Source organism: Drosophila innubila, chromosome X, assembly GCF_004354385.1.
Source record: "Drosophila innubila isolate TH190305 chromosome X, UK_Dinn_1.0, whole genome shotgun sequence".
NCBI lineage: Eukaryota > Metazoa > Arthropoda > Insecta > Diptera > Drosophilidae > Drosophila > Drosophila innubila.
Genome location: NC_047626.1, coordinates 10,288,758 through 10,309,237, shown reverse-complemented (window position 1 = coordinate 10,309,237; position 20,480 = coordinate 10,288,758). Strand labels below are relative to the sequence as shown.

The window sequence follows — 20,480 nt, the reverse complement described above, 5'->3', positions numbered from 1 at the left end:
GCTTATCGGAATAGATAAGCCGCAGTGGGTTCGGTTTTTAATGGAGCTAAGAGCTAATCGGCGAATCGTCAAATCGTCGAATTGTCGGAATCAACGAATCGACATTGAAATCTAATCGGTGTCGAGCAGAGAGCACTTCAATTTGATAATGTGGCCAGTTCTAGTTGGATTCCAGTTAGTCCGTTAGTCAGTTGCTAGTCAATCCGTGAGCTGGTGAAGTGGTGCACCAACAGTGGCTGCCGGTCAACTGAGCTCCAAAGAGTATTGTTTATTTATATTTTTTTTTCTAATTTTTGTGTTTGTGTCTTGAAATGGAAGTGAATAGTGTGTTTGTTGTCCTGCTGTTGTTGGCCACAGTTGCACAGTTGTGTTTGGGTCAGGGTGAAGAGGGAAGTTGCATTTGGTATGGACAAAGTCATTTTATTGGTGAACATGCTCAGAATCTGGCCTATTCAGGCCCAGCATTAGCTCTAAATGATGCCGAAGCGGAGGCAGTCTTCGCCAAGCGTTGTCCCACTTTGTATGCGGAGTACAAAGGCTTAAATGGTGATGCGGAGCTCGTACTTTGCTGTGATGCCAAACAGATATTCACCATGGACGGAGGATTGACTCAAGCCGATGGTGTCTACTCCAGATGTCCGACCTGTACGAAGAACATGGCCCAAAGTGTGTGCGCCATGACCTGTGCCAAAAATCACTCCCTCTTCTTGACCCCCTACCTTGAACTGAATCCCGCCGGTGTTGACTTTGTGGAGCATATCGACTATCGCATTGAAGATGAGACTGTGCAGCGCATCTACAACAGTTGCTCCTCCATTCAGCATCCACAGACGGGACGACCCGCCATGGATCTTGGCTGTGGACCGTACAATGCCAGGACCTGTAACTACCGCAGATGGTATCACTTTATGGGCGATCCAGAAAGTGACTACGTACCCTTTGGCATCAACTATATGTGGTCCGAGGATGCGACTGAGGGATCCGACCAGATCTATCTGAAGCTTCATCCCCTCGACTGTGGTCAGAGCTATGAGGGTAATTACGCCTGTGCCTGCATCGATTGTGAAGAGTCGTGTCCTCTGACCGATCCACCGACCGGACACGAGGATCCCTGGCAGATTGCCGGACTATATGGCATCACTTTCATCGTTGCCTTGGTCGTTGGCTTGATCATCAGTGCCTTTATTTGCTGGGGCGCAACAGGAGATCGTCAAGGACCCAATATCCGAATGCCAACACTATATGGAGAGTTTCTCTACATTGGCTGTCGCGCCTGGGGCACTTTCTGTGCCAAACACCCAGTGCTGGTGTTAGCCCTGTGCTCTTGGGCAATTGGTGGACTTGGATTCGGTGTGCGTTACATGAAGGTCACCACAGATCCCGTCGAGCTGTGGGCCAGCGAGTTGAGTCAAACCCGCATCGAAAAGGAGTATTACGATCAGCATTTTGGACCCTTCTATCGCACCAATCAAATCTTTGTGAAACCAACTAACAAAAATACAGTGAGTATTCCCTATAGGCATTTTGTCAAATAATAAAATGAATAAAAAAAAAGTTACGAAATATCAAATCAGAAAATTAAAAAACAAAAAACTTAGAAAAGTGAAAAATAAAGTCAAATATACGTTATTGCTTGATTAGAAACAGACTTACAAACAGACTCAGCTTGTCGCTCTGATCAAGCTTTTACATACTAAGCTATACTCTTTTACTCCATATTTGACCGATTTGCAGGTCGAATTTCCCAAAAAGCCGCCTTACTGCACGATCAAGTCGTCTCAGCTATGTTGTATTAAAAATTCAGCTTTCTAGGTCATACGGTTTGGTCTCCACAATGACCAGTTAGTCAGGATAAAGAGTTTTATATATAAAATTATGTTTTAACTTTGTTGATTTTTTTTTTATTTGACACGAAACTTAAAAACACATATTTAGAAACAAGTAAAGATGATGGAACATTAATATATAACTGTTCTTCCACTTATTTTTTAAACTTTACATGATTTATTTCATGATTAATTCTTATGTATTTCATCATTATTTAAGTCTCTTTAAATTGTATTCTTAGTTTTTGTGGTATTTGTTTTTGTAATTCAAAATTCGCTGGATGTAACGGGTGTTAAGCTTCCAAGTTTTTAATATGAATCCTCTCCTGCCTTTTATTTACTCTCAGTTCACACATGAGACAGCCAGCGGTGTACTCACCTTTGGTCCTGCCTTTGAGCAGAGTTTCCTGCAGGAAGTTTTCGAACTTCAGGAGCAGATAATGCAGCTGGGTATGGCCGAGGGTGCTGGATTGGACAAGATTTGCTATGCACCCGTTCTGTACCCTGGAGTGACGCCCACTGTGGACGACTGTCTGATACAGTCCATCTATGGTTACTTCCAAAATGATATGTCCCGATTCCAGAACTCCTACGTGGATAACAATAACTTTACCATTAACTATCTGAATCAACTTGAGGATTGTTTGCGGTAGGTCTTATCGTGAGATACGAGAATTAAAGGGATCTCTTTGAGCTTAATTTATCTCTCTCTAACTCGTTCTTTAGTGTTCCCATGATGGAGGACTGCTTTAGCACCTATGGTGGACCTATTGAGCCGGGCATTGCTGTGGGTGGCATGCCCAAAGTGGAGATTGGTGAGGATCCCGACTATATGCTAGCCACGGGCCTGGTACTAACCTTTCTGGGCAAGAACCTGAACGATGAGTCGAAATTGGAACCGAACTTCATCTGGGAAAAGCGTTTCGTTGACTTTATGCGAAACTACAGCAGTGAGAATCTGGATATTGCCTACTCCGCGGAACGTTCTATACAGGATGCAATTGTCGAGCTGTCCGAGGGCGAGGTTGGAACCGTGGTCATCAGCTATGTGGTCATGTTTCTGTATGTGGCCATCGCTTTGGGTCGCATTCGAAGCTGTCTGGGCTTCTTGCGGGATTCCCGCATCATGTTGGCCGTGAGCGGCATTGTGATTGTCCTGGCATCAGTGATTTGTAGCTTGGGCTTTTGGGGATACATTGGCATAACGACGACCATGTTGGCCATTGAGGTGATACCGTTCTTGGTGCTCGCCGTTGGTGTGGATAACATCTTCATAATGGTGCACACCTATCAGAGATTGGATCACAGTCGCTACGAGACGATTCATGAGGCCATTGGCGAGGCCATTGGTCAGGTGGGACCCTCGATTCTCCAGACGGCAAGCAGCGAATTCGCCTGCTTCGCCATTGGCGCCATCTCCGAGATGCCAGCGGTGAAGACATTTGCCATGTATGCGGCAGCTGCCATTCTCTTTGACTTTCTGCTCCAGATCACGGCATTTGTGGCCTTGATGGCCATCGATGAGCAACGCTATCGGAACGGACGCTTGGACATGTTGTGCTGTGTGCAATCCAAGTCCAAGCCGGAGGCGTCCAAGGAGGTTGGTGTCCTCGAGAAGCTCTTCAAGAACTTCTATGCTCCCTTTCTGCTGTCCAAGTGAGTTGCTTCTACAATTTATTCAATCATTTACCATTGATATACTTACAATAATCATACATTTTAATAGTTATCAATGAAAATATGTTGTTTAATTACAATTGACACTAATTGAATTTACTTTCAGACCCGTTAAGATCATTGTCTTGCTGATCTTCACAGTGATTACCTGTCTATCACTTATGATAATGCCCTCCGTTGAGCTTGGTCTCGATCAGGAAATGTCCATGCCTCAGGACTCGCATGTGGTCAAATATTTCCGATACATGGACGAGCTGTTGGCCATGGGTGCCCCTGTCTACTGGGTCCTCAAGCCGGGACTTGACTACAACAAGCCCGAGCATCAGAACATCATCTGTGGCGGTGTTGAGTGCAACAATGATTCACTCGCCGTTCAGCTCTACACTCAGTCGCGTTATCCGCAGATTACCTCGTTGGCCAGACCAGCATCCTCCTGGATTGACGACTACATTGACTGGATAAGTATCTCCGATTGCTGCAAGTATAATATCACAACTGGCGGCTTCTGTCCGAGTAGTAAGTACACACAATCAATTTATTATCTACTCCCATTCAGTTTATTCATCGCATTTCTTGGTTGGTTCTTTTCTCCTATTTTTTAGATTCGAAAAGCGATGATTGTCTGCCCTGTAAACGACAATTCACTGAAGACGGTCTAAGACCCAGCTCCGATACATTTGACAAATACGTGCCCTTCTTCCTCTCCGATCTTCCCGATGCCGAATGCGCCAAGGCGGGACGACCTTCCTATGCCGACGTAAGTTAAAACAGTTACTACATACGTACTTACTTATTAAAAAGAATTGCAGCTTTTCTGATCTTCATTTCATAGTTACTAAGCTTATTGTTTTGACAACATTTAGAATTGCCGAAGAACATCAAAATCGGTTCTTGGGGCAAAAAATTATTGCAAGAAATGAACTAAATTTAAATGCAGAATAAATTTAAAAGCCAAACCATAATCAAAATGACATTCCGTTTGAAAAACCGTTAGTTTTTAACAAAGTTATGCATGTTTAAAGTTGGTCCGACTTTACCACTAGCAACTTTACAAGTCAAATTTTTTGTCCAATTTGACATGATCTTTTACAAAAAAATGAATCGTCTCAGAATCGAATTTAAAGTGTTGTTTTATACTAATCACGACATAAAGAGTTGATTAAAAGTGAAAACTTTAGATTTAAAATTTTAAATTTTCAAAATATCAAAGGGGGGACCCTTAGCATCGAAATCAATATCTAGTACAGTCTAGAGGAAAATATTTTTTTTTTTAATTTAATAATATTTAATTGCAGAATGAATTTAGAGGCCAAATCAAAAACAAAATGACATTCCATTTGAAAATCGGTTCAGTTTTGATCGAGTTATGACAGTTTGAAGTTGGTCAGACTTCGGATTTAGCCACTTTACATGTCAAAATTTGTGTCCAATTTGGCATGATTTTTTACAAAAAAATGAAAGATCGCAGAATCAAATTTAAAGTGTTGTTTTATACTAATTACGATATAAGGAGTTGATTAAAAGTGAAAACTTGAGATTTAAAATTTTTAATTTTCAAAATTTCAAAGGGGGGACCCTTAGCATCGAAATCGACTCTAGGCAATGATAGTAAAAAAAATAAAATTTTCTAAATGAACAAAATTTAAATGCAGAATAAATTTAAATGCCAAACCATGATCAAAATGACATTCCGCTTGAAAATCGGCCCAATTTCGACAAAGTTATGAAAGTCTGAACTTGGACAAACCTGTGAACTATCAACTTTACAAGTCAAATTTTTTGTCCAATCTGACATGATTTTTTACAAAAAAATTAAAGTTCGCAGAGTCAAATTTAAAATGTTTTTTTATACTAATTACGATATAGGGACTTGATTAAAAGTGAAAACTTGAGATTTAAAATTTTCATTTTTCAAAATTGCAAAGGGGGGACCCTTGGGATCAAAGTCAATATCTATTACAATCTAGAGGAAAATATATTTTTTATTGAATTTAATAAAAGTTGAATGCAGAATGAATAAAGAGGCCAAACCATGATTAAAATGACATTCCGCATGAAAATCGGATAAGTTTTGATAGAGTTATGAAAGTTTGAAGTTGGTCAGACCATCAACCTATCAACTTTACAAGTCAAATTTTTTGTCCAATTTGGCATGATATTTTACAAAAAATGAAAGTTTGCAGAATCAAATTTAAAGTGTTGTTTTATACTAATTACGATACAAGGAGTTGATTAAAAGTGAAAACTTGAGACTTAAAATTTTAAATTTTCAAAATATCAAAGGGGGGAGTCTTTGCGTTAAAATCAAAGCCAAGATCTAGAATAAAAAAATATTTTTGAAAAAAAATTTTAAATAAATTAAAATGCGGAATATATTTAGAGGACAATTCCTGATCAAAGTGATCTTTCAGTTTAAAATCGGTTCAGGCTTGGCAGAATTATGAAAGATTTAAGTTTGTCCAATCTAAAAAATGTTTGGTATTTTTTTTTAATAAAGCAAACATAGGCATACAGAAAATATGAATTTATTTTCAAAAAAATGTACCGACACTTGGAAAATAATTTAATCATTAAATTATTAAGTCCTTCATTATTGTATGTCCTTGCAGGCCGTCATTTATACGCTGGACGATGAGGGATTGGCCACCATCTTGGACACACACTTTATGCAATATTCGACGACGTCAACAACGTCGGACAAGTTCGTGGCGGCGCTTCGGGAGGCGCGTCGTGTGCAGGCGGAACTGAATGAGATGTTTGCTAAGAATGGCGTGGAGACGGAAATCTTTCCCTATTGCGTTTTCTTCATATTCTACGAGCAGTATTTGTCGATCTGGGACGATGCATTGGTTTCCTTGGGCTTCTCATTGGCAGCCATCTTTGCTGTGACTCTACTGTTAACCGGACTGGATATTACGTCCGCCCTAATTGTGCTCTTTATGGTCGTCTGCATTCTGATCAACATGGGTGGCATGATGTGGGCATGGGGCATCACACTGAATGCCATCTCATTGGTTAACCTGGTCGTCTGTGTCGGCATTGGCGTTGAGTTTGTCGCCCACATAGTGCGCTCCTTTAAGGGAGGTAAGGGCAGTGCCCATGAGCGAGCTTTCCATTCCCTGAGCGTTACGGGCAGCAGTGTTCTGTCCGGGATTACGCTGACCAAGTTTGCCGGCATTGTTGTGCTGGCATTCTCCAAATCGCAGGTCTTTCAGGTCTTCTATTTCCGCATGTACCTGGGCATTGTGCTCATTGGAGCAGCACATGGCCTAATCCTGCTGCCAGTGCTGCTCAGTGTGCTCGGTCCGCTCGATAGCCGCCTGGCCAGGAGCTCAATCAGTGAGTCCGTCACATCCATGAGACGTCGAGAAAGCAACGAATCCAAATAAGTAATTTAAGCATTGAGTGTGAGTCTGAATACAAGTACTGTGTGTGAGTCTGAGACTGAGTGTTTGAGTATCATTTATTCTGTATTTGTTATATATTTTTATTCTGTACATTTCTCCATTTTTATATTTTTCGCTGGCTATTTAAAATTAATAATAAAAAAAAATAAAATTGTTTTTTAAGTCATAAATTTGCATAAAACGTTTTGGCCCCGCCCACCCATCTGCGCCTTCTTTATTGTTTATCGCCGTGGCACCTTTGTTTTTTATGGCATTAAGCGGCCAACTGCCGCGCACCGCCAAAACAATAAATAAGCAACTCGCAACGGCAACAGGAACGGCGACCCCAAGCTCCCTTAGCTCGACAAACCCTCAACCGCTGACCCTTAAAGTCCCTGTCCCTGTCCCTGTCCCTGTCCCTGTCCCTGTCCCTGTCCCTGTCACTGTACCATCCCCCGCCCTTCGCCCAACCGCCCAAAACGTCTTACGCCTTTTGGGCAAAAACTTTGCCCAGATTTTTCAGTTGCAGCTTCTTCATTATAATACACTAACCAAAATCTGGCATAACGAAATTCGAAATGAATTTAATCGAGTAATTAAAAGCAATTGTTATACAAATTGTATATACTAAAATATTTATAATTCTTAGCATATAACTAAAATTATTTATTTACTATGTGTTTCAAAAAAATTGTAAATAATTTTAAATAAGCATATTTTTATTTATTATAAAATAATGGCTTACAATGGTAATAGGGTTGAATTATTTGCTTTAACTAACGTTATTAATAAAGAAAAATTATATGAAATAAATGTCAGACTAAACGTATTGATAAAAAGTATAGAAGCTCCATTATTTACCTAGTTAAGGATAATTACCACACAGGTATTTGGTAAGAGCATTTAAGCTGCGGTTTTGTGGGGTTAACTTTGTTGATGGCTTTCCTGTTTTTAACTGCTCACCGCCTGCTGGCCAGGACGCGTTCTGCGGCTTACAACACGCAGCGAGGGGTCGGCAACAAGAACAACAAAAACAAGAAAAACATTGCCCAATGGTCACGCACACAAGCAGGCGAAAGATGTGCACGGGAATTTAACTTGGAGAGTGAGTGTAGTGTTTTTAATTAAAATTAATAAAGTTTATAGTGGTTTTTATGTGCCTCGTCTTGGCTGTTGCCTCAAGCTGCAACCCCTTCCCTTTCTACTTCCCGTCTACTTGACTTGCCCCTTTTTTCTGGTATATTTTGTGTGTTGCTTAGCAGCTCCTCTGCTGTTTTGTCTCAAGCGATTTTCTCCCATCGAAAAAAAGCCAAATCACTTAATGCCATTCAGCCCCCTCGAAATGCTTTAATGCCCCATCAGCTGGAGGCACTTGAAGCGGCCGACAAGTGAAAAGCATAATTATAAATGTATCAACTAATGCATATGGCTAAATCAATTTGCAATTAACAGTTGCGAGTGTGTGAGCTCAGACAGATGAAGTGCAAATTGAAGTGCCACTTTATCGACTGCTTGTCCATTTTTCTCCTCTCTCTCTCTCTCTGTCCCCCTATTTTTCCGTCTCTTTCCCATTCTGTCTTTCTGTTTGTGGCCCAAATGTTTTTTATTTTTTAGCTTTCACTTAATTGCCATTACAAAGTACTTAGCTCTGACAATGCCAAGTGTTAATGCTCAATAAAAATAATATAAAAATTAAGAAAATGTTCAAGTGTAGAGCGTGCTGCACTCGCTTATACCCTGCTTCCATACTGACTACAGCTCATATTATAAACGAGTTTCGAAAAGTTTATTCTCAGATTATTATACAAATTTATTTGAATTTTTCTGCTATTCGTTTTCTTACTAATTTTAAAATAGTTAGACCGAAAACGTTGCTTTTAGTACTGAAATAGACTCTTTATTCTTACTTCTACTTATATACAAATAAAATTATTTTAATTTAATAAACTCTTTACCACGATGAGAAACGGATTAAAAAGCAAAAAATATGAGCCTCGTATAAGTACTTATAAATACTTATATATGTTTAAATTCATTTCTTAGTATCTTAATTTTCAGCAGGCAATTTCCTTATTTCATTTTACACCTATCAACTCTTAAGTTAATTAAGGCTCGCAATGTCTGTGGCAACTTTAAAGAATAGAGTCAACAAAATAAGTAAAAATCAATACTCTCAGAAATGTAGTTTAAATAACCTGACAAAACTTCTTATGAACAAGCAATTTTCTAGAAAACTTAAATTTGTTAAGTAGCTTATCAAATTTTCAGCTGAAAAGTGGAACATTTAATTGTTCAAATTTAAAATTCACTATGAACGTCTTTCAACAATTTTGAGATGTAAAATGTTTTTAAATTTTTAACCGAATTTATTAATATGAACTGACAACATCTGAAAAAGAGCATAAAGCCAATATCTTCTGGAAACTGGGATGGCTAAGATACGAGTAGGTAAATTATAAGTACACATTTTTGAAATATTGCTAGGGCCATGAATTAATGTACCACACAAGCAATAAAAACTGAAATTAATTGACATTTTGTGCATAGAAATGTATGGTAAAGTTCAAAGGGCACGGGTGCTACGATTACTCGTACCGAAAATTCGTATTTGCTGGCAATTTTCGCACGATTTGTGGCCAATTTTTAACACTCTCCCCGGCCATAAAAGCGAGTGTGAAAAGATTCTGGATGAAATTACCCGGTAATACTCGGCGCTTATATGAGCATAGGAAGCATTTAAATTAAATTTTATGCATACATATTTATTAATCGGTCATTCGGTTCAGGCATATGCCCGTTTACAGTATTCGAATTTGTGTATCCACATCTCTGTCTACTGTTGCCTCAAATGTATCTGCATCTGTGTATCTGTATCTGTATCTGTGCTTCACAAAACGCATCCAGAAATAAATAGAACAAAATTTTAAACGGAAATTCAGCCCGATTGGCGCTTGATATAATTTGTTGTTTATATCATTGCAGCTACGATTTAATTTAATTTCCATTTTATGCCAGCTGAATTTAATATTCTTTCATGATTTCTCTTTTAATATTGCATTTAAACAAATTTTAATTATACAAATATGTGTGCATATGGAAATGAAAATGGAAATGGAAATGCATTTGTACATTCTCATTTCAGTTATTCCTGCTGTACTTTAGGGACATTTATTTATTGAGCTGATGGCCACTTTATTAAACAAATTTTGAATCGTATACATAATATGCTCATAAAAATATAACGCATACGATCCATACACGAACGTTTGCAAAGAATCAAATAACTTTTGATACTTTTGTACACTCTTAATATTTTTATGATATTTTAATTTATTTTTGTATTACATTCAGGCATAAAAAACATCAAAGTCATTATAATTAATTTGCGGTAAATGTAATTTAAAGCTTTTTTCATACTAAAAATATTTTAAACATTGAAAAGCTATAAATTGATGTATATGTATATTGTCATACATAATTTACTAAAGTAAATTACTTACTAATTATAATATTAAAAATCAAAAAATAACTAAAATATTTTTAAAGCGAAAGTTTGTTTTAAGTTTTAATACTCTTTAAAAATATATCTTAAAGGCATTACATATGTATATTTTCCTACAAAATTCTTTATATCTCTTTAAATATTCTTTTCAAACTCTCACAATCTTAATAAGTCTTAAGAATTGACTTAAATTTTAAGCTAGTTAAGTTCTAGTCGTGTTTGCATGAACACTTGTTATAAATTGTTTTTACTTTCAACGATATTTATTGGCTTAATTAATTCGACCGAAATTGACTCGACTAATTTGGAAAAGGTCAAATGGCTTTATTTTGGCCAATAACAAGCACTAAGCCTACATAATCCCTCTTTCGGATCATTGAAATTGTTTGTGAACAATTTTTTGTTTTAATCATTTGGTCAGATCGATGGTCTTGTTGGTCTGTTAGTTCATAGACCAAATGCTTTTTAATACAAATTAATAGCAAATTAGGATGCTGAATTTTATTTTAAAAGTTAAGCATCTAGAAAATTGTATCTAAAAGTTAATTAAAGCGACACGCAAACGCAATTTTAATGTTAGAATATTTAATTTATTCATTTGCTGGCAAAACTGGGCAAATAACTACTCGTAGTCGTACTCGCACTCATACTCATACTCATACTCACATTCACATGAGTCGAGTCCATAGACCATAGACGAATCAGTAATTTATAAACGTGCTTATAAGCCGCAAATCCAATTCGCGTTGCTGAAATTACTGTTGGCAAAGCATTTGCAGTCCAATTTTCAGTCAACTGCGAGCCAGTCGACATTTTCATATGACTATTTTCCTGTACTTGGACCCAAATGGTTATTACCCCCCGGGCCCAACCATAGCCATAGGGGCGTTGAACGTGTGACAGAGCTTAAAACCGACCATCGCATTAGATATTTACGCTAAAAAACTGAAGCGAAGCGAAAACGCGTAAACGAATGAGTTTGCTCTTTGTACAAAATTTAATTGAAAATGTAAATATACATATGAATTAACCCATCACGTTTTAGTTCTCAACTACTTCATTTACGTATAATGTATTAATTTAAGTAATCAACATAATATACAATTGGTAAGGTATTCAAGTTTTGTAGGTTTTAGTCTATAAAATATAGTTATTCTCATTAAACACAATTTGACCAAACTTATTAAGAAGTGTATCAAAAATATTTCAGCATTTTATACTAACACCTCTGTTCAATATGAATTTTTAATTATTGCATAAAATATTAAAACTTTTGATAGAGAGAGTAAAAGAGCGAAAAACAGAGAGAAATAAGATACTATATTACGTATTCGAAAAATATTACGTATACGTTCTTATGTAGAGTTTAAAAAGATGTGTAGATCAAACCGCATTTTATCATAATGAAATACAAAAGCTTTGTTGCTAATGTATTAATTTAAGTAATCAAAATTATATACAATTAGTAAGTTATTCAAGTTTCGTAGGTTATAGTCTATAGAATATGGTTATTTTCATTGAACACAATTTAAACAAACTTATTAAGAAATGTATCAAAAATATTTCAGCATTTTATACTGACACCTCTGTTCAATATGAATTTTTAATTATTGCATAATATATAAAAACATTTGATAGAGAGAGTATAAGAGCTAAAAACAAAGAGAAATAAGATACTATTTAAGCTTAGCTTCTAAATATATTACGTATACGTTTATATGTAGAGCTTAAAAAGATGTGTAGATCAAACCGCATTTTATCATAATGAAATACAAAAGCTTTGTAGCTGATGTATTAATTTAAGTTATCAACAAAAAATACAATTGGTAAGTTATTCAAGTTTTGTAGGTTATAGTCTATAAAATATAGTTATTCGCATTGGACACAATTTAAACCAACTTATTAAGAAATGTATCAAAATTATTTCAGCATTTTATACTGACACCTCTGTTTAATATGAATTTTTAACTATTGCATAAAATATTAAAACTTTTGGTAAAAAGAGAGAAATAAGATACTATGTAAGCTTATCTTCTAAATATATTACGTATACATTTTATCATAATGAAATGAAAATGAAATAATGAAATTTGTAGCACATTTATTTTTTTTATAATAATCCAAAGAGATGTCGTTACTTTGGATAAGAATTTATTTTGTAAATAACATAAACAAATACAAATACCTTATATCAAATGCAATTTTATCTAATGAAATTTATCTTTTTGATAATATTGATTTGTTTATACAAAGAGAATTCTTTGATTATGTTATTTAGCTTGCAAGATGCTTGTGCAAATAACATTAATGGGTTAATATACCAAAGCATTTACATGTGCAGGATTGCAGTGCGTATACCTATGTGTGTGGGTGTGTGAGTGTGAGTGTGTGTATTTGCATACAGCAAAAATTTTCAGCTAAATTATAACAACAACCTCAACAAATGCACACAATTTTGAGAAATTTTATGCAAAATACAAAAGCAAAAGCTGTTTATAGTGCCAGCCACCGCAGACACCGACACGACAAAAACAACAGCAACAACAACAACAACAAAAACAACACTAGCAACAACAATAAATGCAAAAGCATTAAATGGTCCACGTTTCCTAGCCAGAAACATAACGAAAATGTCAAACACACATTTGACCAACATTACCGAGCCCAGCATGAAATGAACAGAGCTCGAAAATAGTTTCTGTCCCTGTCTCTCAATGCTCTGTCTACCTCTGCTCCCCCACCCGCCTTGAACGTCTGTCCGGCTGTTTGGCAAATGCATTTTAAGTGTTTTGGTATGAGTACATGATTTTATGATGATGACAAGGGGGTAAAGGCTAAAAGGGGAGAGTTGAAAATGCGTAGGGGGATGTATTGGGGTGGAGGGGAGGGGGTCACTCATAAATGCAATATCGCTGACAACCGAACAATGCTTAAAAGCAGCCAAGATGATGGAAATCAATTGATTGACTGACTGATGGATTGCTTGATTGCTCGACTCGCACAAACAAATTTTAATTAATTTCAGTATTGCTAATGCGCTGCAGCCATTGTTGCCACACACTGTGCAACATCGAAAATGAAGTGCAACAAAAAGAATCACTATAACAATTTCGCTTGTTGTTGCTGTCGCTGTTATTATTATTATAATTATAATTATTTTTATTGTTCCCACTGCTAGATGATCCAATTAATGACGTGACACATGCATATACATATATGTACATGCTTATTCACTGATGATATACAAAAGCAAAAATATATTCCATAAAATATATTTCAAAAGATGTTCCCAAAATCCTGATCATAGCAGAAATTTTCCTCAAACAGACAATTGTAATCAATTGTGATGTTAGTCGAGTAACAGTTTGGTGAAATTGTGGTGAAATTGTTTTGTGGAACATGATGCAATAATTTCGATGGTTTATTACCAGCCACTGTTCAATTAAAGCCATGCCCAAACAATATCAATTAAAAGCATCGCGTTCTGATTGATACAGTCCACTGGTCGACTGCCTCCGGCTTCCTCTGTGATTTATCACATTTGTTTGTTTGGGGGCAACATCATCAGCAGAGGCAGTGGCATCCACAGAGGCGACAACAATATGAATATCTTTATTCTTTACTACAAAACTAAAGGCAGCATTTGCTTATCTCTATCTCTATCTCTGGCGCCATTGTTAGCCCATTTTTTGTGTGATGTTTTCAGCCTTGTTCATCGTAATTATGAATCTTTCTTATGCACACACTGTTTATTAGTTGCCTTGTCTTTGTGTGTGTGCGTCTTTTTACACCCTGCACTTAAAAATATACTAGTGTATTGTTTACACATCATCAGTTAGCTTATAGAAACGATTACACTCGATTCTATATATCATAATTCGCACTTTAGCTTGTCAATTTAATCTATACATTAAATTTCAATTTCAAAATTGGTTTTAATACATTAGAAGAAATTTATTGAAGAAATTTGTCAATTAAACAATTATATTTGAAGTTAAAGAGAAAATAATTTTTTTTTTCCTTTGTATTATGGTTAAATAAATTAACAATCATTTATTATCCACTACTATACTCTAGGGTTTTTGGATTTACAGAGTATTCTTATGTCGGACTAGATTCAATTAGAACATTTGCTATCTAAAGCTAGAGCTTAATATTGCTTTTATTATCATTGAAAATAAGTTTTAGATAAATAAACAATTTTATTGCCAACGGCTGCAATTGTCGTTCGCATAAAGCGATTTTAAGCCACAGAAAATAATTTAAATAAAAAGCCATTGAAAGATTTCACACCTCGACTCATGTATGTATGTAGTTGCCACCTTTTGTTGCATAAACAAATACATATGCAAATGCAAGCTGCACAGCATGCAACAAAGCATAATTCTCTTCAATTTAATATCGTATAACATTTTCAAAGAAAAATAATACAAATATGTGTAGCTTACCTCAGACGAATATTTAACAACAACATCGCAGCTAATGTAATCAAGAACAGCATCAAGAATATACGAAAAATGCTCTTGTTGAATTAAATAGCCACGCCCTAACGCTCAACCATTTTAATAACTTGCTGTTGCATACTTTGCGGCAAGTTGCCAGCTGATTCTCATGATGACAATACGGATGATAATGATGATGATGCAACGCATAGCCAATAAGCTGAAAGACGCCGCCAAGTTGCACCTGCTTTGATGCTGGCATAAATATTTGTGCCATAAATATTTCAGGTGTCTTCTCGCTAAACAGATAAGTTGAAAAAAATACCATACATCATTTTTAATATTTTACTCTACATGATAGTTCAATGTTCAAGTTTTAAGTCAAGTATCATGTTAAAATTATGATTATTATTATAAATAAAAACAGTTCAGCATTCGGCAATTTGTATATAATTTTTATAATTATAATTTTTTTATAATTTATATATTTAATCGTCACTAGACTTTTACCACGTGAAGAGGTTTTTTTTAAATTAATACTAACTAACATAAGAGCTGTCTTGTTATTCTATTCTATTTTCTATTTTTTAAACCCATATCAATATTAAGAATTTTTTTATATAGTGACTTTTCAAATATTTTGTTTGATAATGACTCTGATAAGACAGTGTAAGTTGTGTTTAATAATCAGTCATATATTCGCATTTCCTAAAGTTACAATACGCGTTAATCTGAGAAATCTAAAATTCGAGTAATTGATTTTATAAAAAGTATAGTTTCATTATTTTTTAAAGACAAAATAAAAATAATTTTCGCTCAGTAAACAAATTTAATGTAAATCTATGATACTTTAGTGCTGATATACATACTCAGATCTATCGATTAATGTGTTTCTTTCGATTAAAATTTTCGCACAGTAAACAAATTTAATGTAAATTTATAATACTTTAGTGCTGATATACATACTCAGATCTATCGATTAATGTGTTTCTTTCGATTAAAATTTTCGCACAGTAAACAAATTCAATGTAAATCTATGATACATTAGTGCTGATATATAGTACATACTTAGATCTATCGATTAATGTGTTTTTTTAGATTAAAATTTTTCCACAGTCAACAAATTCAATGTAAATCTATGATACTTTAGTGCTGATATACATACTCAGATCTATCGATTAATGTGTATCTTTCGATTAAATCGTGTAAATATAATAATTCGTCTAAGAGGCCATATTATACCTTAGCTCTAATTATTATCGTTTAAATGAAGCTCCATGCTTTTTAAGCTGTGAGTTGCCATTGCCATCGCCATTCTCATCCTCATCTTCAACCTCAACCTCAGCGTCGTCGTCGTCGTCATCGTCATCGATTTCGTTGATCGTCATCGCTACAAGAATTTTGTGCAAACTTTTTCGTCAATCCCATGACGTGGCGTTACAGCAGCAAATGGAGCACCCAAACATTTCCCACTCCACACCACACCACTCCACTCCCTCTGCCCCTTTCACTGGAATAGCTGACCGTGCCGGGCCGCCATGTTGTTATGGACGGTATTTGTGTGGAGATGGTACAAAGGGGTCGAATGAGGGGTGGGGGGGTGAGGGCCATTGATGCATGTCTCTCCAGTCTATTACTATCAGCACTTTTTTTCACTTTTCACTTTGGCGCATGTTGTTTTTTTAGTTAACAGTTTATTGACTCCGCTCAACTTGTCGCCGTTATAATGTCAGCAAATTGTTAAAATGCTTTGTTAGGAATTTCAAACAATTTTTTGGCGGCTGCGATGCAGCGCACAGGATATAGCTCCAGCAATATCCTTAGCTCCAGCAGAAACTAAAGCCGGAGCAGAATCTGGTAGCAGGAGCTGAAAACAGAAGCAGGAGCAGCAGGAGCAGCAGGAGCAGAAGCAGGAGCAGAAGCAGGAGCAGCAGCAGGAGCTGGAAGATGGGCCTGCAAATGTGTATCGTATGTTGTTGCTATTGTTGTTGCTCACTAAAATAGTTGGCTGCTGTTGGCTTTGTGGGTAATTTGCCAGCAACAAAAATAATAATAATAATAACAACAACAGCAGCAGCAACAACAGGAGCGACAACAACAAAGGTTCACATTTAAGCGTTTGAACTTCGGAGTCATAAAATATTTGTTAAGCATTTTGCGCTCAATTTTCTTTTTAACCATTTTGGCTACAGGTCGACAGGCAACAACAGCCAAAAGCAAACAAACAAACAAACAAACAAGCAAACTAACAAACAAACTAACAAAGCTCTGCCTTATGTGCTGACTGCTGTCTGCTTGCTGCTTGCTGCTTGCTGCTTTCTGGCTTCTGCATCCTGTCGCCCTCTTGTCTCCTGTTTGTGCCCGTCTCCCAAAAATAATAACCAATTCGTAAGCACTATTACTATGCCCTACAACCAGAAACCAAGCCAAACTAAACTAAAGACTGCTCCGTGTCGCATGCTCCATTGCCACAATTGCCACCATGCCACCATGCCACCATGCCTCTGGGCATGAATGCTTTTTATTTGGTTTCCTCTACAATTGACCAGCATACTAAGCCTCGCATTCAGAGCAGCATTTGACCAGTTGTGTATGGTTGTTGTTGTACTCGTAGTCCTTGAATAAAATTTAGCCACATTAGCAAAGAGCGCGTGTTTCTTTTTCTTTTTGTTGCAGCATCCATTCCCAGAAGTTCGGATGCGATCCAGGCGCATTTGTACTTAACTATGTATCAGATACATTGTAACAACTGTCTCCTAGTTAGCTATGCATAGAGATGACAACGCGTCCTGATAATAATCGATAAAAGAACTCTCCATCGAGCACGACTCACGAGGAGAATCCAGACAAACTTATGATACTATTCGATTATTAACTATCTATTAGATACATTATATATATGCCACATACGAGTAGGTTTATTGATAAGAATCGTGATAAAAATCGACTTGAGTATCTTTTCTCATGCGATTCATAATTTAAAATTTTTTTTAACTATTTTTAGATTTGAATCGGATATAATTTTAATGGTCTTACAATATGTAAGTGAGTTTTAAAAATGTATTTTGATATAACACTGAATACCCTATGTTATTTAATGCATATCGATCCCTTTTTGCGAAATGATTGTAAGGGACATTTTATTAAGAAATTGATTTTTTCATGCACAATTGTTCTAAAATCGTTAACTAATAAAAAAATGCCTTTAAAAAAATCTATTTTTTGTCGCTTGCGATCGATATAATTTTCATTTTGTCTGACAGCTAAAATTAAATTATAATGTTTCAAGTTAAATTAATAAAAAAAAAAAAGCATACAAGTTGAATTAAAAATTACTATGAGCCTCACGAATCTCACGAATCATTGCACATCTCTAGTGAGATAAGTATTTTAGCTTGATTTTTATATTCGCTCTTCTGCGCGTTTCTTTCCACCTTTTTGTTGTTGTTATTGTTTGGCTGTTGGAAAGTATTGTCAGCTTATTATGCCAAAATGACAAGCAAACCAATTATGTTTTTGTTTGCTTATCGTGGGCACAGCCACAGTCAAAAAAGCAACAACATCGACAGCAACAACAAGAAAAATAACAACATGCAAGGTAAATTTTTGGTGCAAAACGCCTGGCAAGGTGTTCAGCTGTTTAGATTCAGCCAACAGCCATGTCAACACATCTCCGCATAATAAACACGCAGCATCCAACATTTCTATTCGAGACGATCCACTCGAGGAGCTTATAGATGCCAAAGACGACAATTGAATATACTCGTACTGTTATAATCTTAGATATTCTCAGTTCCATCTTTGCATCAATTTCAACAAAATATTTACTAAAAGCTATCTTTACTTTGTTTTATGTCGACTTAATCGTGTGTTAAACTTTAGGTAGATATTAGTTATAATTAGAAATAAGTTGTCAACGAAGAATCTAAATTAGTTCATATATCAAAATGCATTAAAAAGCTCAGAAAATCCTTTTAAAAGGGGTACTATCAGGGGTGCCACAGAATACGAAACCAACCAACAAATCTCCATACATTTTTGGGAGATTTTCGGTTGGTTTCGGTTTCTGTAGCAACCCCGTATATCAAATAAACTGATTTTGTTCAAATATATGTTTTAAAAGTAAAAATAGCTAGGAATAAAGAAAATTATTTAATGAACCGGATACAGCAAGTCCAGAAAGTGTTTTAACAAAAGCTTGTCTCAATAAAAAAGTGTGTTCTTTTCTTTAACTTTTTCTAAGAACAATATATATTTTTTGCTAAAAAAACTGTGTAAAATTTTAATTTTATCAAAACACTTGACTAAATAGATGAACTGAATCAAATCATTGGTTCGTTTTGACCCGTTCATCTAAACTCGTTTGTATCAGCTTGACTCTAATTTGGAAGCTTCTACCTTAATCTAATATTTTCTTAAAAAGTATTTTGACCGATCATTTTATTTTAATTTTTTATATTTTGTGCTAATATTTTTTTTTGTTTTATACCGAAATCATACCACTATTTTAAACGCGAAATATTAAAAAAAAAAATCATAACCGATACAAGATCGATATACAAAGATTTTGCGCTACCGATTTAACCGAAAACTAAAAACGGACATAACCAAAACCCTAACTGAAACCGATATTTGAATTGCTTTGATACCCTGATTTAAATTGTATAATTTGGAAAACTTTAGAATTTGAATTTAAATATTGTAGCCGATTTAAATAAAAACACGTCTGCTCACTTCGCTTCTAAATTATATATTATTTATTTTCCTTATCTGGCAACGCTTAAACTAGATATGTGCAATTGTTTAACAGAATATAAGGGCTGTGATGTTGAGATGTTGTCGTTCTGCTGCAATATGATAATGGGTTTTGTCTTAGGTCACAAAAATGCTCTATTAAAATGAAATGTCAGATGTCATACGGTTCAAGTCGAAATTCCTGATTCGATGCTTATAGCTCCTGTCTACATAAAGTCAATACCTTTATCATAATTATAATATTGAACAATTTTCTTTAGTTTTAAAATGTGGTTTTTATTTCTTATAAAGTCTGCTTTTCTCTCCGTCTCTCTTTCTTCGTCTTTGTCTCCGTCTCCGTCTTCGTCTTTGTCTTTGTCTTCTTCTGCCTCTTGTTTATCCAGCTTCATCTCTATCTGCATATCTGCCTCGATCTCCATCTGCGCTAGGTTTTTCTACACTATATAAAACTGTGTGGTGTGTGTGTGTGTGTGTGTGTGTGTGAGTGTTGTTGTTGTTTATATGTATTCGTATTGCTTATCTGACCGCAGCAAGCGTCGCTGTTGCGTTGGTTGTTAAGTTGTTTGGTTTTTGCTTTAGTTTACTTTCGAGCCTGCCAAAATGGAAGCGGCAAAAACTGACAGAGTGGCAAAAAAGGCAGCAACAACAAAGTTTTTAGCTGCAAAACCAAACAAAAAGTAAACAATGCAAAGTTGTTTCTCTTTGTTGTTGTTTTTGCTCTACACACACAAATAGCAATGGCAGCAGCTTCCCACCAGTGCAACAAGAGCAACAGCAACAGCAACAACAATAACAATAACAACGGCGGCGACACCGCAATGCAAATATGCCAACAACAACAACAATGGGAAGGATAAGGAGATGAAGATGGTGTAGAAGAAGCTATAGGGGT

The 20,480-nt window shown here is 35.8% G+C and overlaps 1 protein-coding gene across 2 annotated transcripts; it reads left to right on the top strand.

The window, feature by feature from the left end:
- Positions 1 to 184: 184 nt before the first annotated feature.
- Positions 185 to 20,061, top strand: LOC117793425 (NPC intracellular cholesterol transporter 1 homolog 1b). Of its 2 annotated transcripts, XM_034633737.1 has the most exons (7): positions 185 to 1,502; positions 2,174 to 2,475; positions 2,553 to 3,482; positions 3,610 to 4,019; positions 4,106 to 4,260; positions 6,113 to 6,937; positions 20,045 to 20,061. In XM_034633737.1, exons 1-6 carry the CDS (start codon positions 312 to 314, stop codon positions 6,890 to 6,892), a joined length of 3,768 nt encoding a protein of 1,255 aa, XP_034489628.1. In that variant the 5' UTR covers positions 185 to 311; the 3' UTR covers positions 6,893 to 6,937; positions 20,045 to 20,061. The 2 variants fall into 2 exon arrangements, with proteins under 2 accessions (XP_034489628.1, XP_034489627.1); XM_034633736.1 differs by lacking the exon at positions 20,045 to 20,061 and having other exon boundaries at positions 6,113 to 7,714.
- Positions 20,062 to 20,480: the final 419 nt, after the last annotated feature.